Raw genomic sequence first — 14,874 nt, 5'->3', positions numbered from 1 at the left:
GGACACTAAAGTTAATGCTGTATAGGAAACCTTTTGATAAACAACAGTACCTAGAATATACAAGCCACCATCCCAGACATTGCAAACAAGGTATCTTTAAAAGTCAAGCCACATGACTATGTCGCATTTGCGTTGAAAACCATGACTATGTAGATAGACTCGATCACGTTAAGGAAACCCTATCAAGCAGGAACTACCCGAACACTGCCCTTCAAAAAGCCTACATTGATGCAACCAAACTTGATTGAGCCGAGGTCCTCAAACCCTGCCCTAAGATCACAAGGACAACAACGCCTCTTCTTACTATTAAATTCTGAAACGCACTCCCAAATGTGAACATCCCCAGTAAATACTACCCAATTCTCACCAGCAACCAGAAACTTAATAAGATCTTTCCCGACCAGCCCAGAATAGCCTGCAGACGCAACAGCAATATTAAGGACATTTTTGTACACGCAAAACTAAGGACAAAGACGAAGCCAACATCCGGTCCCTGTGGCCGCTCCAGGTGTTCTACATGCGAACATATTCAATCTACTACTACAGCGTCAGATTACCTTCACAAGATAAATTCGAGTTTCACCTGCATGTCGAGCAACGTAGTCAGCTGTCTAGAATGTGCCGCTTGTAACAAGCAACACATAGGTGAGACCTGGACAAGAAATTCACACAAGACTCAACGGCCATCGCGTAGTTACAAAACACAATTTACCTAAAGCAGTAACCAGCCACTTCAATGAACATGGCCATATATTCGATGAAGCAAGGCTCTATATACAGTATAGACCACTTATAACGTAACCGTTTATAGTGCAGAACTGGCTACAACACGGCCTTTTCCAACTCCCATTTACCCTCCTAACTCCATGTATAGGCTTACCGCTTACAGTGCAGCTGCGTGAGACGAAATACCGGTTATAATAATGCGGCTTCCGCGGGAAAATCTCGCCGACAAGGACGGCAGCGAGCACACTTCTCAACAAGGTGCATGCTCCCGGCCGGCGTATGCATTATTCAATGCAATCAAACTCTCGTTAATTCAGACTTATTTGGACCCACATCGGTTAATTCGGACTACTTTCGGAGCTCGGTAAGCGAGGAGCGCCGTAAATGTGCGACGCAAAAGAGCAAGAACGGTGCTAGCGTCCAACCCAAACGAAGCGGCGGCCATCAGTTGAAATCGTACATGGTTGACAGCAATGCCGGAACGCTTCGAGCCTATTTGTGTCTTTAAAGCCTGTATTCTTGCGTTTACCGCCGCACAATATGCGCGGCGGTAAACGCCTTCGTAACTGCGTAGTCGTCATCGACGATCGCGTCTAGCGGCCGCGGTTTTCTCCACAGCGGTTGCGGCGAACAGTAGTTTCGTTTTGACTCAGTTCGCGCGTCGGCCGCGTGCCTAAAAAACTGCGTAGTCCCCATCGATGATAGCATAGATAGCGACCGCGGTTCCGACTGCAGTTGTTGCAGCGAATGGCAGTTAATTCGTCCAGACTCGGTGAGTGCGTCGGGCGCGTGCCTGCAGCACTGCAAAGTCCCTGTTCACAATCGCGTCGATAGCGGTCACGGTTTTTTTCCGCAGCGGTTGTGGCAAACAGTTGTTTTGTTTTGACTTGGTGCAAAGCTGTTGAGCTTCAAGAGCACCGGCTACATTGCAATTACGTTTGCGCCAGTGAGCTGGCGAAAATGTAAACGCGATGTGCGCGCGACAGTACAAAGCGTGTCTACATGCTTTGCATACATGCGGGGCTTGAAAATCGTTGTTTTGGTTATAGTGCGGTACCGCTTATAGTGCAGATATTCGTGACTCCGGCGACTTACGTTATAAGCGGTCTACACTGTACTACAAACAATTTTCTGTTCACCTCGCGAGAGTAAATAAACAGAATCATAGCTCATACACAAGTTTAAATGCCTGCACTTGACGGGTATCAATTTGGCACGTGGCAACTTAGAATTACAAAAAGCTGTAACTTGAACCTGAAATTGTTATACCATTAAGGAAGGCACAAAACAAGTTAGGCCTCCAGGTAATGTCAATTCTCAACCTCACTTAATCCTCCATTTCCAGTTCATCAATGCTTAACCCCTACCAATCGGTTAATTATTCTCTTCCACGTTCTTACATATACATCAACCATACGAGCGCTTTTCCATGTACACCTGCCCACTCACAGTTTTTTTTTTCTGCTGTCACCCTCCTATTAGTTCTTCCTTTTTTTTTTTTCCTTCCTTCCGTTTTCTTTTCCTTTCTTGTAAAAGTCCACACTGACACATTCCAAAGTCCCAGACGCCAGCATACCTTTTTCGTTGCCTAGACTACACAGGGTTGCGCCACTTCTGTATACTGCCATGACGACGCCTACAGCGAACAATTGAGGCTAACGTCCCTTGACAGACCGAGCTGCTGCTTTCCAACTACAACCCCCTTCCCCCTCCGGACTCTGTGTCGCCATCTTAACACCTTTAAAATTACCTGACGCATTGCTGCTACGCTATCAAGTCATTCTTTAAATTCGTCTTGTTACTCGCACACTGACCAGCTGACCGGTTCTTCAAAGACTCCAAACACATGCCGCCTATGACACCTCTGAACGCTTCCTAACCTCTCGCTAACCCAACACCCTCCTAAACTAGTTCTTATTTTTTCAAATTTTTTTCCTGCCGCTCTCGTCCCCTCGTCTTAGAAACCACCACGCCTAGAGACAGTCAAACGATAGTGGTCATTTTATTTTCAGTCTCCCTTTACAGCCAGCCACCACCGACATCGACGTGACGTCACTCTACTAACCCATTAAAACTAAACTACCGAGGATGACGAAACTTCCTTACCGAGGATGACGAAACTGCCTTACCGAGGATGACGAAGCTGCCTTTGACGAAGATAGGTCCTCTTATCGAAACGTTGGCCAGCCTTTTTGAGGCACCTTATCCCTGTTTATAACCTTTATATCACAGTACACTGTATGTTTCCCTTAATTATACACGCGTGCACCCGCCATCTCCTATCACTGTACGAGCCCCGATATGGCTAATAAGTGTACTGGCAGGCCCTTAGAGCTATTTCGGACGTGCCTGTGGTGATTTAACCCTTGAGGTCAGTAAAAGGCATCCATTCATTTTTTCGGACTGCCTGATTTTTCGGATGTTATCGCGGCCCCTAGGTTGTCCAAACAATTGGACGTTGCCTGTATTTAAAAAAAAGTCAGCTCCCGTGTCTTTCTCATCTGGCACCATCGCGGGCTTTCTGGACCGATGCGCCGAGGCGTCCACTTTCTGCACCATGTCGTCTGATAGCCTACTGTTCCGGGTACAGTGAAGGATACACAAAAATCTAAGAATCCCCAGATTTCAGAATTTTAAATCGTAGTACTGATGCATTGTTAACATGACATGGAAACTGAAAAATTATTGTTATTCTGAAAAGTTCGGTATTCTAAAGTTCATAGTACTGAAATGTTTTTACCATGAAACTACAAGTAGCCAGCAGGGGATTTCTGAAAAGTTTGTTAATGTGATGTTCATAATAATGAGGCTTCACTGTATATATTGCTTCAGTGGTGCGTGGCGGTGGTATCTATGGAAAAGAGCAACAGCACGAGTCAAGAGCCAACAGTGACATTTTCATGGATAGCTTATATGGTGACAAATGATGGGCTGATAGGCAGAATGGTTAATTTTGGGGATTTCACTATAACAACCTTTCAGAATAAATTTGCTACGGTTCCCATAAGTTTGTTATATCGAGATTTCACTGTATATTCACACACGCACCACGCACAAACTTTTCAGTGGCACCGCTAGATGGCGCAGAATGTCCAGTGAGAAGCGCGAGAGAGGACTGCGGCTGCACACATGTCTTAGGCATGCCGCATTTTGGCATTGGCAATGTGGCGTGTCACTACACTGCTTCAATGTTGACCGCATTGAAGCAACATAGAAATTGTAGCAATGTAGTTATTTAATAACTGCATTCAAACCAGCGTCAATATTTATCATGACATGGGTTTTTGTCGCAATTTTTTCTCAACACATATTCTTTGTCTTCTCTCAAGACTGGTAATCCACTTTACGGACAGTACTGGTCAGGAACAATTAAGTCCATATTAACAAGGCACAAATGTATTGCCCTTTTGTGCAGGGGCATTCCCTAGTCGAGCTGCCCATGACTGGGCGCTTGTACAGTGTCAAGCATTGCCCGGGGTTTACTCCAAGCATAAAGTTTCATTTGTTAACTTGGGCACTGCTGTGTTTCTCGCTGTAGTGCTTGATGCTCTTTGAGGGTGTGTGTGTGTTAGCAGTGGCATGCCAGAGGTGCACATAAACAAGTCTTGGTGTGCATGCTTACCCATGAAGCTGTGGTGCTTGTTCAGTGCTTGCTTCATATCCTGTTCCTTCTGGAAGCCCAGGTAGGCAATGCCTACAGACGGAGGAGCATACAAGAATAACCATTACTTACACAGCAGTCACATGATGGCCTGATGACTGCTACACCGGCACTCACTCATGTTCATATTCGCATCCACTCATAATGCTCACTGGCACTCACTCGTGTTCATACTCACATCCTTTGTCACTCACTTGCACTCACACTCATGCCTTTAAAATGAGTGAGTATGAGTAGGTAAGCTCATGAGTAAGTGTCCTGACCTATGAACTGCTATGACTGATTAGTTTGTTTAAACAATAACTTTTATAAACGCGACTCCTATTCGATTTTACAGAAGCAAATTAAACTACCGTGCAGAACGATCACAATTTCTCTTGAGCAGGTGCCTTGTAAATGAAAAAAATTGCAGTTCGCGAAACACTCATTTTGTGGCATATGCACCGTCGCAACGAAGAGGTTTGAATTATCACAATTTCATTGCATATTTATGACAAAGTCGGCAAATTTGGCACGCTTGTGCTTACCGGAAGTTTTGTTTCCAGAAGTCAGTCAGCCTGGATTTCTTACGCTTCACGGCAAGCAAAGGCGTTACGCTAGTCTCACAGTCCATTAAAAGAGCCATCGCAATGTCATTGTTGTGGGCTCTGATAACATTAAGATAAGATCAAAAGGATCCATTACTTTCAAAGCAGTCGCCGGAGTTGGTGTGTCTAGCGGGTTGTCATTTTCCCAAACGACGAGACATTGGCATCATGTTGACAACAGCGGATGTGGCGCAGCTGCCATATCATGAAAGCAATCTGCGCCATGCACAAAGTGCACGCCCGCTCAGGCCTCATTTTCAAAGCCATCTGCGATGTGGGCAAAGTGCAACTATTGCCGGTAGAGTCGTGTGCGCTGCGCTTTCGACGTTTAGTTAGCGTAGAAGCGAGAGACAGCACGGAGGTCAATTCACTCGCTGCTATTGCCGCGCCTTCTCATTCCAGCGTGTTGACACTGAGTTTCCGCGGTCAATGGGCGAGATGTGTTCATGTTTACCTGTGCGCGCGTGACACCGTGTTTGGTAATTTAGTTAGTAAGTGAATGTGTACAAGTTTATACGGCTGATAAAACTACAATCCTTAGTTCGTATAGCTGTCTACTAATCTGCTATGGCAATTGATGCTTCGCCTTTCAGGAGAAACTGCGAAATTTTTTCCTTCCACTTTCTGCCTCGGCGATCACATGTGCCTTCTCCTCCGGAGAGAGAAATTTACGCTTCTTCGTTGGCATAGCCATTTGGACCAGACACACACACCACAGAAAACGGCAGCAATTGTGGTGATCGCATGCAGTCTCATGCAGGCGCGTGACGGCCATGCGTGCCTATGGATTGCAGTGGTGTAAATCGGTACTTAGAACTTAATTTCGTTCGCGAAAACCTCGTTCGAGCGGACATACAATCTTCACAGCTTGGGAAGGGCCTTCTAATTTGACGACTCGGCAGTTCCAATTTAAATTCAGTCCCAGTTTCGTTCTCGAAAAGTTCATTGAAGGGGAAGACAGAATAAAACGCCTTCCTTATGAAGAGACTTTTTCTGTATTACTTTTTATGGGCAGCTGATGGGGAATCGGAAAATCTTCGTTGTGGCGGAAATTTCGTTGTAGCCGCATTCATTGCAGGGGGATTCAACTGTATAGTCAACGACGATTTCCCGGATGGCCGATTTTTCGGACATACCCGGTAATTCAGACACCTTCCGGCACTGCCACGTACCTGGTAGAGTCAATTTATTAGAGCGTCTGTAGTTTCGGACGCAAGAAACCTTCGCTGTCCGATTTTCCGGACTTTTTTGCCATGAGCGCAGATCCGAAACGGCATTAATCGAAGCCACCACTGCCACGATTTTGATTACCTCGCCGCCTCGAACCGGCACTCTCGCACGCAGATCCGCTAGCAGCCGTAGCCACCATCACGGTAACGCTAGGCCTAGCTACTTCGACGTTCACTACTAAGCTTCGCTCTGTTCGGTGTCGTTTTTCATTAAAACAATACGCCGCTGTTAGAAATGGCGCTGACTCCGCCTTCGTAATCCTCGCTAATGGCTTCAAAGTTCGGAAAGCATGGCGCGTTGCATAATGCCGGTTCCCAAAAGTCTTAGCCTCGATACAGCAATGTTACGCGGTGAAGCATACGTGAAGTATTGCGGTGAAGCATACCAAGAGTGGGAAGGGGCAACTGTCACGTGACATGGTATGTATTCCGTAATTATACACGTGTGCACCCGCCATCTCCAATCACAGTACAAGCACTGATACACCTAATAAGTGTACTGGCAGGCCTTCAGAGCTATTTCGGACGTGCCTGTGGCGTTTTGAGCCCTTGGGGGCAATAAAAGGCATGCATTCATTTTTTTCGGACGTTTTCACGGCCCCTAGGAATTCTGAAAAGTCAGACATTGACTGTATTTAGTTGACCAATGTATGTCTCCTTTTTTCGGACAAGGCTTCCTTAAAATACTGTAATCGACAATGCTTAGTGGCACACATTTATAGGACAACGATTTTGTACAGGCATATTGACAAATTCACTCAAGAGTTGATGGAAGCGTTTCTTTTTTTCAAAAAGCTCATGCTTTGGATTAAGTGCACTTCCTGTGAAATTATCAGGCAGTGAGATGAATTTTCAAGGAGTTTTACGAATGTTTACCATTGCGGAGCAGTACCCTCAGGTTTGGTTGACGCACTTGAACAGTCATTATTCTCTGCATTTATGAAGTGTGTTCCTTGCAATTAAAATTTAGGTTGCCAGGAAGTGCTAATGGTATTTTCTTCCTTCACGGTTGTGTGTTACTATATGCCCATAGTTATACTATATGATGTACCACCTACACCAATATTGCAAAAATCCTCCAAAGGATCGCTGCTCCTTACTTTTACCACTAATATCTTGTAAGGCCCAGAATCAAGCCAAACTGATATTCAAGTCAACTTGAATGACCACCACAAAAAAGACGCTGCACTCAAGAAGCTAAAAGAGACCATTGGGTCCATGCATGGCAATAAACATTCATGTCGTGCATGCACGTCATATCAATCATGCCATTCATGTCATGACATACGTGTCATGGTATATCACGACGTCATGTCATTCTTGTCATGTGATTCATCTCATTCATGACATGTTGTGGATGCATGCCACATCATGCATATTATAACATGTATCCAGTTAAAGAAATGACCATGATGACGTAAGAGGCTAGATAGATAGACTCAAAGCACCTAAGGTAAGCAAAGAATGCTGCACATTAAATGAAGCTAAGGTTGCTGGTAGCACCCAAATCAGCTGCATTTTACTTCGAGTTCCCATTTAATTCCTGGATCTGTATTAACTGCTGGCAATATTTTCAGAGAATGGCCCCCCTTGAGAGCATCAGGTCAATGGATTACGTCCCAAAGCAACACACCTGCTATAAGAGACTCGGGTTCTCTAATGTGCACCAAAGTGTAGTACATGAGTTTTTTGCATTCCGGCGCCATCAGAATGTCCCCGCAATGGTTGGGAAGTGCGCACAGAACTCTGTGCTCTGTAAAAGTGCTCCACAACCACTGGGCCATAATGGTGGTCATCTAGGCCAGTGTGCCTAGCAACGACCAAACTTTTCTAGAACCTTCGAGGGAGGTACAACACCCTATTCAGCGGGTACTCCTACTGAAGTTCCAAGCACCGGTACTCTCCAGTGCAATTTGCAAGTGGCATGGCCCGCAGCTTTCCGAGGTGACAATCTACACTGACCTCAAGATCCCCAGTATCAAGAACTTCGAGTACCCTTAGAACTCACCTTTGACCCTTGGTGGAAGTCGCATGCTGGCCACCTTGGCAGGTTTGAAGAAATCCTTGATTTGTTTCTAAGATGCAAGGGAGAGAAAAGTGGAAACAGAAGAAATAAACAACAATGCATTCCCACGCTGCACTGCGTACATTGCATCTGAGCCCCAAAGCTTGGGTACCTTTCTCTGAGCTCTCCTCACTGTGTTCTCACTCACCCTTTTGCACTTGTAAGGCAGGCCCTTGACCTTCAATGTGTACGCAAACTCTTGTACTGGTAGCTTGGGCTGCATGCACAAGCAGGAAGGAGAACAACAACATAAACAAAAAAATAGCAATTGGTACAATACTGCTACTAAGGCAATCAAATCTTGGTACATGCCAAATAATTAGTAATTTGAATGCGCAAACTACTTTCATTTTACAAGGCACAAAAAACAAATGAACAGAAAGCAGAGTACAAGCACAGAGAGCAAAACAACCCCTCAGATGAGCAATTTCAGTGAAGACAGTGAAATCTGTATGCCTGTTTTATCACACTTTTCAAAGTGGCAAAACAATAGCAAATAAAAGTGTTGAGGACTACATAAAGGTGAGCTTTCAACAGCACCCATAACAGTGGTTCACTGCTAACAATGATAACGATGACAATGGCAATGATGTGCATGATTAATGAGAATGCCAACAACGGCCAAAGAATAATGACAACACCGCTGCCAACACATAGCACACGTCAAGGACACTGGACAAACTCCAAGATGGGGATAAATCAGAATCTTCTTTATGACGGGGCTTGTTCTTGTGCCAAAGAAATTTGATGATAAACATGATGATGATACTAATCAGAGATGCCATGAAAACTGGAAGAAGTACCTTAACAACTGCTGGTATCAAGAGCATGAAAGTTATGTGAACATGATGAAAGAGAAAATTATAAGGCATTGACAAGCACACTGTTTAAACGTCAGGGTCTGTGCAACAGGAAAATCAACACAAGCAGAGCAGGAAATATCAAGCTATATCAGTGTAATTATGATGCAATTCGAATATCAGTGCAAAGAGAACTGAAACTGACCTAAGGAAGCACTGCATCCTCAAGCACGGGCTTTAGTTTAGGAAGCTTAAAAAACTGCAGCGTGCGTTATGAGGGACGCTCTAGTGGAGGGCTCTGGATTAGTTAGTACCACCTGAAATTCTTTAATGTGCACTTAAATCTAAATAGAGAGAGAGGTTGTGGAGAGGAAGAGGCGCTATTTTCTGCAACCCATTAGGGAGCAAGACATGAACATTTTTGCATTTTGCCTCCATTGAAATGTGGCCGCTATAAATGGGAATCGAATCCATGACCTTGTGCTCACCAGCAGAACGCCATACATATTAAGCAACCGTGGTGGGTAGTTAGGCAAGTTGATGAGAGAAGTGAGCAAGAGGCAGGGATAATGAGAAAGATGTTCATCAAAAACAACGATCATGGATGAAAATATGATCCCGCTATCCAAAGTAAAACGATAATGGTGTACGTGGCAGGGAATCCATGTTTTCCTACCTTTTGTTTTTGCTGCGGAACCTGCTGCTTGTCACTCTTCTTGGTCTAACGGAAAAAAGAAGAAAGGAAGGTGCAGTAAAATTCAATAAAGAAAGAACCATTATTCAATGCAAGAAATTCTAATTTAGGCATAAAATTTTGGTGGACATCAAGTTTTGTTTTCTCCTTAAAAAAATCGGCGATGGAGCATCACCAAATGCTTCAAGAGCCTTTCCAGGAGGATGCTACGAGCCGCACACAAGTTTTCGACTGGTTTTGGCGCTTTAAACATGGCGAGATGAGTGTTGAAGACCAACCTCGTTCTGGACGCCCTGCAACGTCGCAAAACGAGGAAAACATTGAAAAAATCTGCCAGAAAATCAACGAGGATCGTCGTTTCACGATCGACCAATTTTCAACAGATGCAGGCGTGAATTGGAACTTGTGCCAGCGGATTTTGAGGGAGGATTTGCATGTGAGACGTGTTTCCACTAAATCTGTTCCGCGCCTTCTGACACAGGAGCAAAAAAACCATGCGCATGAATGTGTCCAGGCGTCCAGAATGAGGTTTGTCTTCCAACACTCATCTCGCCACTTTTAAAGCGCCCGAACCAGTCGAAGACGTGTGAAGCTCAAAGCATCCTTCTGGAAAGCCTCTTGAAGCATTTGGTGAGGCTCCATTACCAATTTTTTAAGCAGGAAACAAAATTTCACACACACTCTTTGTTCTTTTAACGTTGCCATAATGACTTCGCAGGCGGAACACGCCAACAGAGAAACACAGCACTACACTAACACCTTCACCTACACACTGACACCGTCTGCACAGTCGTTCCGTGAAGGTCTTTGCTAACCCCACTGAGCGGGTGATGGCAGCGCCCTCTCAGTCTGTTTTTTTTTGGGGTCCCCCCTCGTACTTATAGCTTGTTTGTGACAAATATTGCACTAACAAAAAGTTTTGCTATCTGAACAACACATTTTACATTAGAGTTAGAAAGTGAAAAAACAAAATAATAACACAGAGTATGTAGAAAAGAGGTGTCATAAGGTTGAGAAAATTGGTGCACTAGACTTAACAAACAGCAGCTGACATTATACAAAGAGAACTAAATCGTCTACATTAGGCAGTACTGCAACACAACTTGCAGTGTTACAATTTTCAACTCAGTAAACAAAGTCAAGGGGTATCGTTATACAAAGCACTAAAGCTCACAGGGCCTAGTCTAAAGAGGCTTAATTTATCAGTCATTCTGGATGACTGCACTGGCAAGCTTACCTCATTGCTTGCAGGAGCCTTGGAGACATCTAAAGGGAAAAAAAAAAGAAAAAATGAAAACACAACATTCATAAATACAACTTGATCTGGCTAGAGTGATTGACTAAGGATATGGTTCTGGAGTTATTATTTGCCAATAGGTTACTTATTTGCCAATAAAATTACAGCTGAAGACAGTGCATCTGTGGAACAAGCGGAGACAGAGTCAGCAACATGCTGGCACAGTGCAGGCTCGCAGAATTGTACAAGCAGTCTCAGAATAAATGAACGAATAATACCTTATCTGGTTAAACACAATAAGCACTCACTGCACAGCACGGCCTTCGAGACAGCAGCGCTGAAGCCCACTGTCTCAGAGGCCATGCTGTGCAGTGAGAGAGGACTGCAGAGTGAGGGTGCCACATTTCCACAGATAGCACTGATGGAGCTTGCAAAGATAAGCGAGGAAATGTTCTCTTTAAAAATGATGCTATGGACATTCTGCCAATACATATCACTTCAGCTTGGCTTAATGCTAGCCTCTGGTGTCCCTTTGAAAGGATAAAGCACAGACCTTCAGCTTCCTCTTCGTCATGGTCCTCCTTGTCACTGGCTACCAAGTCAGAAGGCGGCACAACCTTGGCTGGCTTGGCTTTCTTGGCATCTCCATCAACAGTTGGAGCACATGTGTCATTGTCCCAGGTGGCTTTGTTGTGCGTACCATGCACTTGAAGGAACTCTTCAAACTCCTCATTGCCTTCCAGCTAAGAGAGCACACACCGACACACATCAGAACACCACGAATATGCTTTTCCCAGTCAATCCTTTACTCGCTATGACATCAAGCAGACGAGGTGGTCTACGATAACTGCCACACTTGCGCACTCTCATACGAATCACACGAAGCCCACGCAGACAGCTGTAGCGTTACACTTTGCACTTGATTTTCCTTACTCTGGATTTAACACCACTACCACGCTTGGTGATCAAACGTTAACAAGCTGTCGGTTCTAGCAAAACAGGGTCGAGATAACATAACGATTCCTTTCCAATGTTATTCTTTCCTGCGCTTCATCAGTGGTCTGACTGGCACTCTGCTTACATTGTTACCAAGATTGGCCAGTTGTTACTGGCGCATGATAACAAAACAGTAGAATCAAGAAAAATAAATATCGTTAAACAGGGGCCAAGGTTGTTAAACTACTCAGCAAGCAACCATAACTGAACGACGGCATAAAACAGGTAAACGCAGCTACAAGTTCATGCAAATGCCTCACAAATGGGTCCTTGTCAAGCTGTCTTGCGCTTGCGATAGTTTTATAAAGACGTGCATCACAATTATCTACCTCCTGTGGCTACCGCACAGCACACTGAGACCGAGTGAATGAACACTCGCATTATAGCATTTCAACCATTTGCATCGACACATATAAAACAGTCCCGGCCTGCTACATACATATCCCCGGCAAGATTTTTAGCAGAGTGTTCCACGTTAGTGCATGACCAATGTAAACTGGTGTGGTGTCACTTGGTAGACAGAAATAACAGCACTTCTGTGGCCTCTCTTGTTAAACCTAACAGCATAAAAACTGGCAGTTCTTCTCCGAGAAACAGCAACAAATCATAGCTGACAGTACATTGAAATAAGACTCAGCCAAATATTATTTCACCATTCATTTTTTGTGAATGTGGCTACAAGCAAATGACAAAAATGAATTAACTCTGAAGCTGTGACAAGTTGTTGCGCTAACTATAGAAGTCATGCAAGCACAAGGTGCTCCCCCAATGCACATTCTGTGTGGGTGCACTTTGGAGCTGCAATTTTACAGTGTATGCAATGGTTTAGTATACATCGATCCCAGATATATTGAACTTGAAGGGTATCTTGAAATATTTCAATATATCGATAACTTGAAATATAAAATAAGCCTATTCGCCTGTTCGATATAAGCAATAATTTGATATATCGGAGTTTGATGTATCTGGGACTGAATGTATAAGTGTTCCAACTCCGCATGTACCGTAGTTATGCTAAATGAACATTGGATCATACGATTTTCGGAAGATACGCTTTATTTTCCGGTTCCAGTGAAGATTGTATCAATGAGATTCCACTGTACTACCGTTTCCAGAGCTTTCAGAGTCTGAAATTTCTTTTCTTCTTCTTCTTCTTTCTGGGGTTTTACGTGCCAAAACCAGTTCTGATTATGAGGCACGCCGTAGTGGAGGGCTCCGGAATAATTTCGACCACCTGGGGTTCTTTAACGTGCACTACAACGCAAGCACACGGGCGTTTTTGCATTTCGCCTCCATCGAAATGCGGCCGCCGGGGCCGGGATTCGATCCCGCGACCTCGGGCTCAGCAGCGCAACGCCTTAGCTGACTAAGCCACCCCGGCGGGTGAGTCTGAAATTTCAGAAGTCCTAGTACATTAGCTCTATGGGTTACGTGGTGGTGCTGCGAAGGCATCTTAATTATCAAACGTCCAAAAATTGGTTAATATTAACGGGATCAACAGTGTGCTATATTAAACCTATCTAATAACTATAATACAAAAACTCACATCTTTCAAGAATTCATCTGCAAAACTTTTCCTTGGTGACGGCTCCTTGACTGGCTGGAAAAGAGAAAGGGCAAAAAAAAAAACACATTAGACCCATCTCATGGTTTTTACTTTTGGGCCTCCTCCTGAAAATGTGTCATCTTTGACCTACGTATTGTGAATGCATTCAGGTTAATAAACATGAAAAAAAAAAGCACAAACGCACACACACTTGGCAGGCTTACATCCGCACCACGACCAAAATAAAAATAAAATGCAGTGTTTTTTTTTTTTTAAACACATGGCCATATAGTTAGTGAAACAGAAAAGAGGCACAAACCTCGGCGATAAAACGTTGGAGCTGAATTCCAGCCAATAGCGTTCAGATGCTATGCAATTCAGCATTTTATGATGCACCTAGGCACTAAAGCACCGATCAGCACTGAAAATGCCACTCCTGACGGTTTTTCGTTCTTGTTCATGTCATTCTGCATGTTTTATCTCTTGAAAATTTTTATGTACTGTAGACAATCAATGCCTTGTTAAATGTCGGTGTGTTATTGCTGACTGATCGCTGAACATTGATGTACGTATGACTATTTTTTGTCTTGCTTCTTTATTTCTGTATTCTTCGTGAAGTTTTCTACTAATGTGCTGTTACTTCACTTACTAAATTTGGTCAAAATGTAGGTGCACGTGACCAGCCCGTTAGTACAGTATAGACCACTTATAATGTAACCGCTTATAGTGCAGGAACGGATATAATACGGTCTTTTCAGACTCCCGTTAATTTTCCAATAGCACTCTATGTATACCTGTATGCTTATAGTGCAGTTGTGGGAGACAAAATGCTAGTTACGGTGTGGCTGCCTAGAAGTTTATCTCCGCACTTATAGTGCAGATATTCACGACTCCGCCAACTTGCATCATAAGGGGTCTACACTCTAATTTAAACAGTACCAATATGACATTTTCGAATCGTCACTACTTTTATTTATAGTATAATAACGATGATTAACTCATTATTTTCCAATGATGATGATGATGTATGGTGTTTAATGGCGCAAGGGCCAAGTATGGCCAAAGAGCGCCATGCCAGTGTTTGTGAGTTTGTAGTGGAGCAATGAATTCTGCGAAGTAGATGAGGCGTGGCTGTAAAGGGGCCTAAAAATAATCGCTGTATAGTGCGTAAAATATACATGTACTAAAATCATGGCAATGACTAATGAGGTGTACTATGAAATTGAGAATGCATTGAGAAAGAAGAATACTATATTTAAAATATTTAAAATGCAGTAATTGGCAAGAAGCACTACTGCCTAAACAGAGCCCTTGAACCACAAGGGCCTGGAGG

The 14,874-nt window shown here is 43.9% G+C and overlaps 1 protein-coding gene across 2 annotated transcripts in view; it reads right to left on the bottom strand.

Moving 5' to 3' along the window:
• The window catches only part of LOC119445560 (probable RNA-binding protein 19), a 183,450-nt gene that overhangs the window by 155,847 nt on the left and 12,729 nt on the right, over positions 1 to 14,874 (bottom strand). For both annotated transcript variants that reach the window (XR_007465952.1, XM_037709827.2), the window contains exons 4-10: positions 13,542 to 13,595; positions 11,553 to 11,742; positions 11,000 to 11,028; positions 9,745 to 9,789; positions 8,417 to 8,485; positions 8,212 to 8,278; positions 4,349 to 4,420 (exon numbers count right to left, since the gene is read on the bottom strand). Coding sequence is in view for 1 of the 2 variants with exons in the window: in XM_037709827.2 (XP_037565755.1) it covers positions 4,349 to 4,420; positions 8,212 to 8,278; positions 8,417 to 8,485; positions 9,745 to 9,789; positions 11,000 to 11,028; positions 11,553 to 11,742; positions 13,542 to 13,595 (526 nt within the window). In the remaining variant the exon portion in view is untranslated. The remainder of the gene's footprint in view (positions 1 to 4,348; positions 4,421 to 8,211; positions 8,279 to 8,416; positions 8,486 to 9,744; positions 9,790 to 10,999; positions 11,029 to 11,552; positions 11,743 to 13,541; positions 13,596 to 14,874) is intronic.

The sequence above is a fragment of the Dermacentor silvarum genome, chromosome 3 (assembly GCF_013339745.2).
Source record: "Dermacentor silvarum isolate Dsil-2018 chromosome 3, BIME_Dsil_1.4, whole genome shotgun sequence".
Lineage (NCBI taxonomy): Eukaryota > Metazoa > Arthropoda > Arachnida > Ixodida > Ixodidae > Dermacentor > Dermacentor silvarum.
The sequence above is the reverse complement of the archived record's forward strand: the minus strand, read 5'-3'. Positions and strand labels throughout refer to the sequence as shown.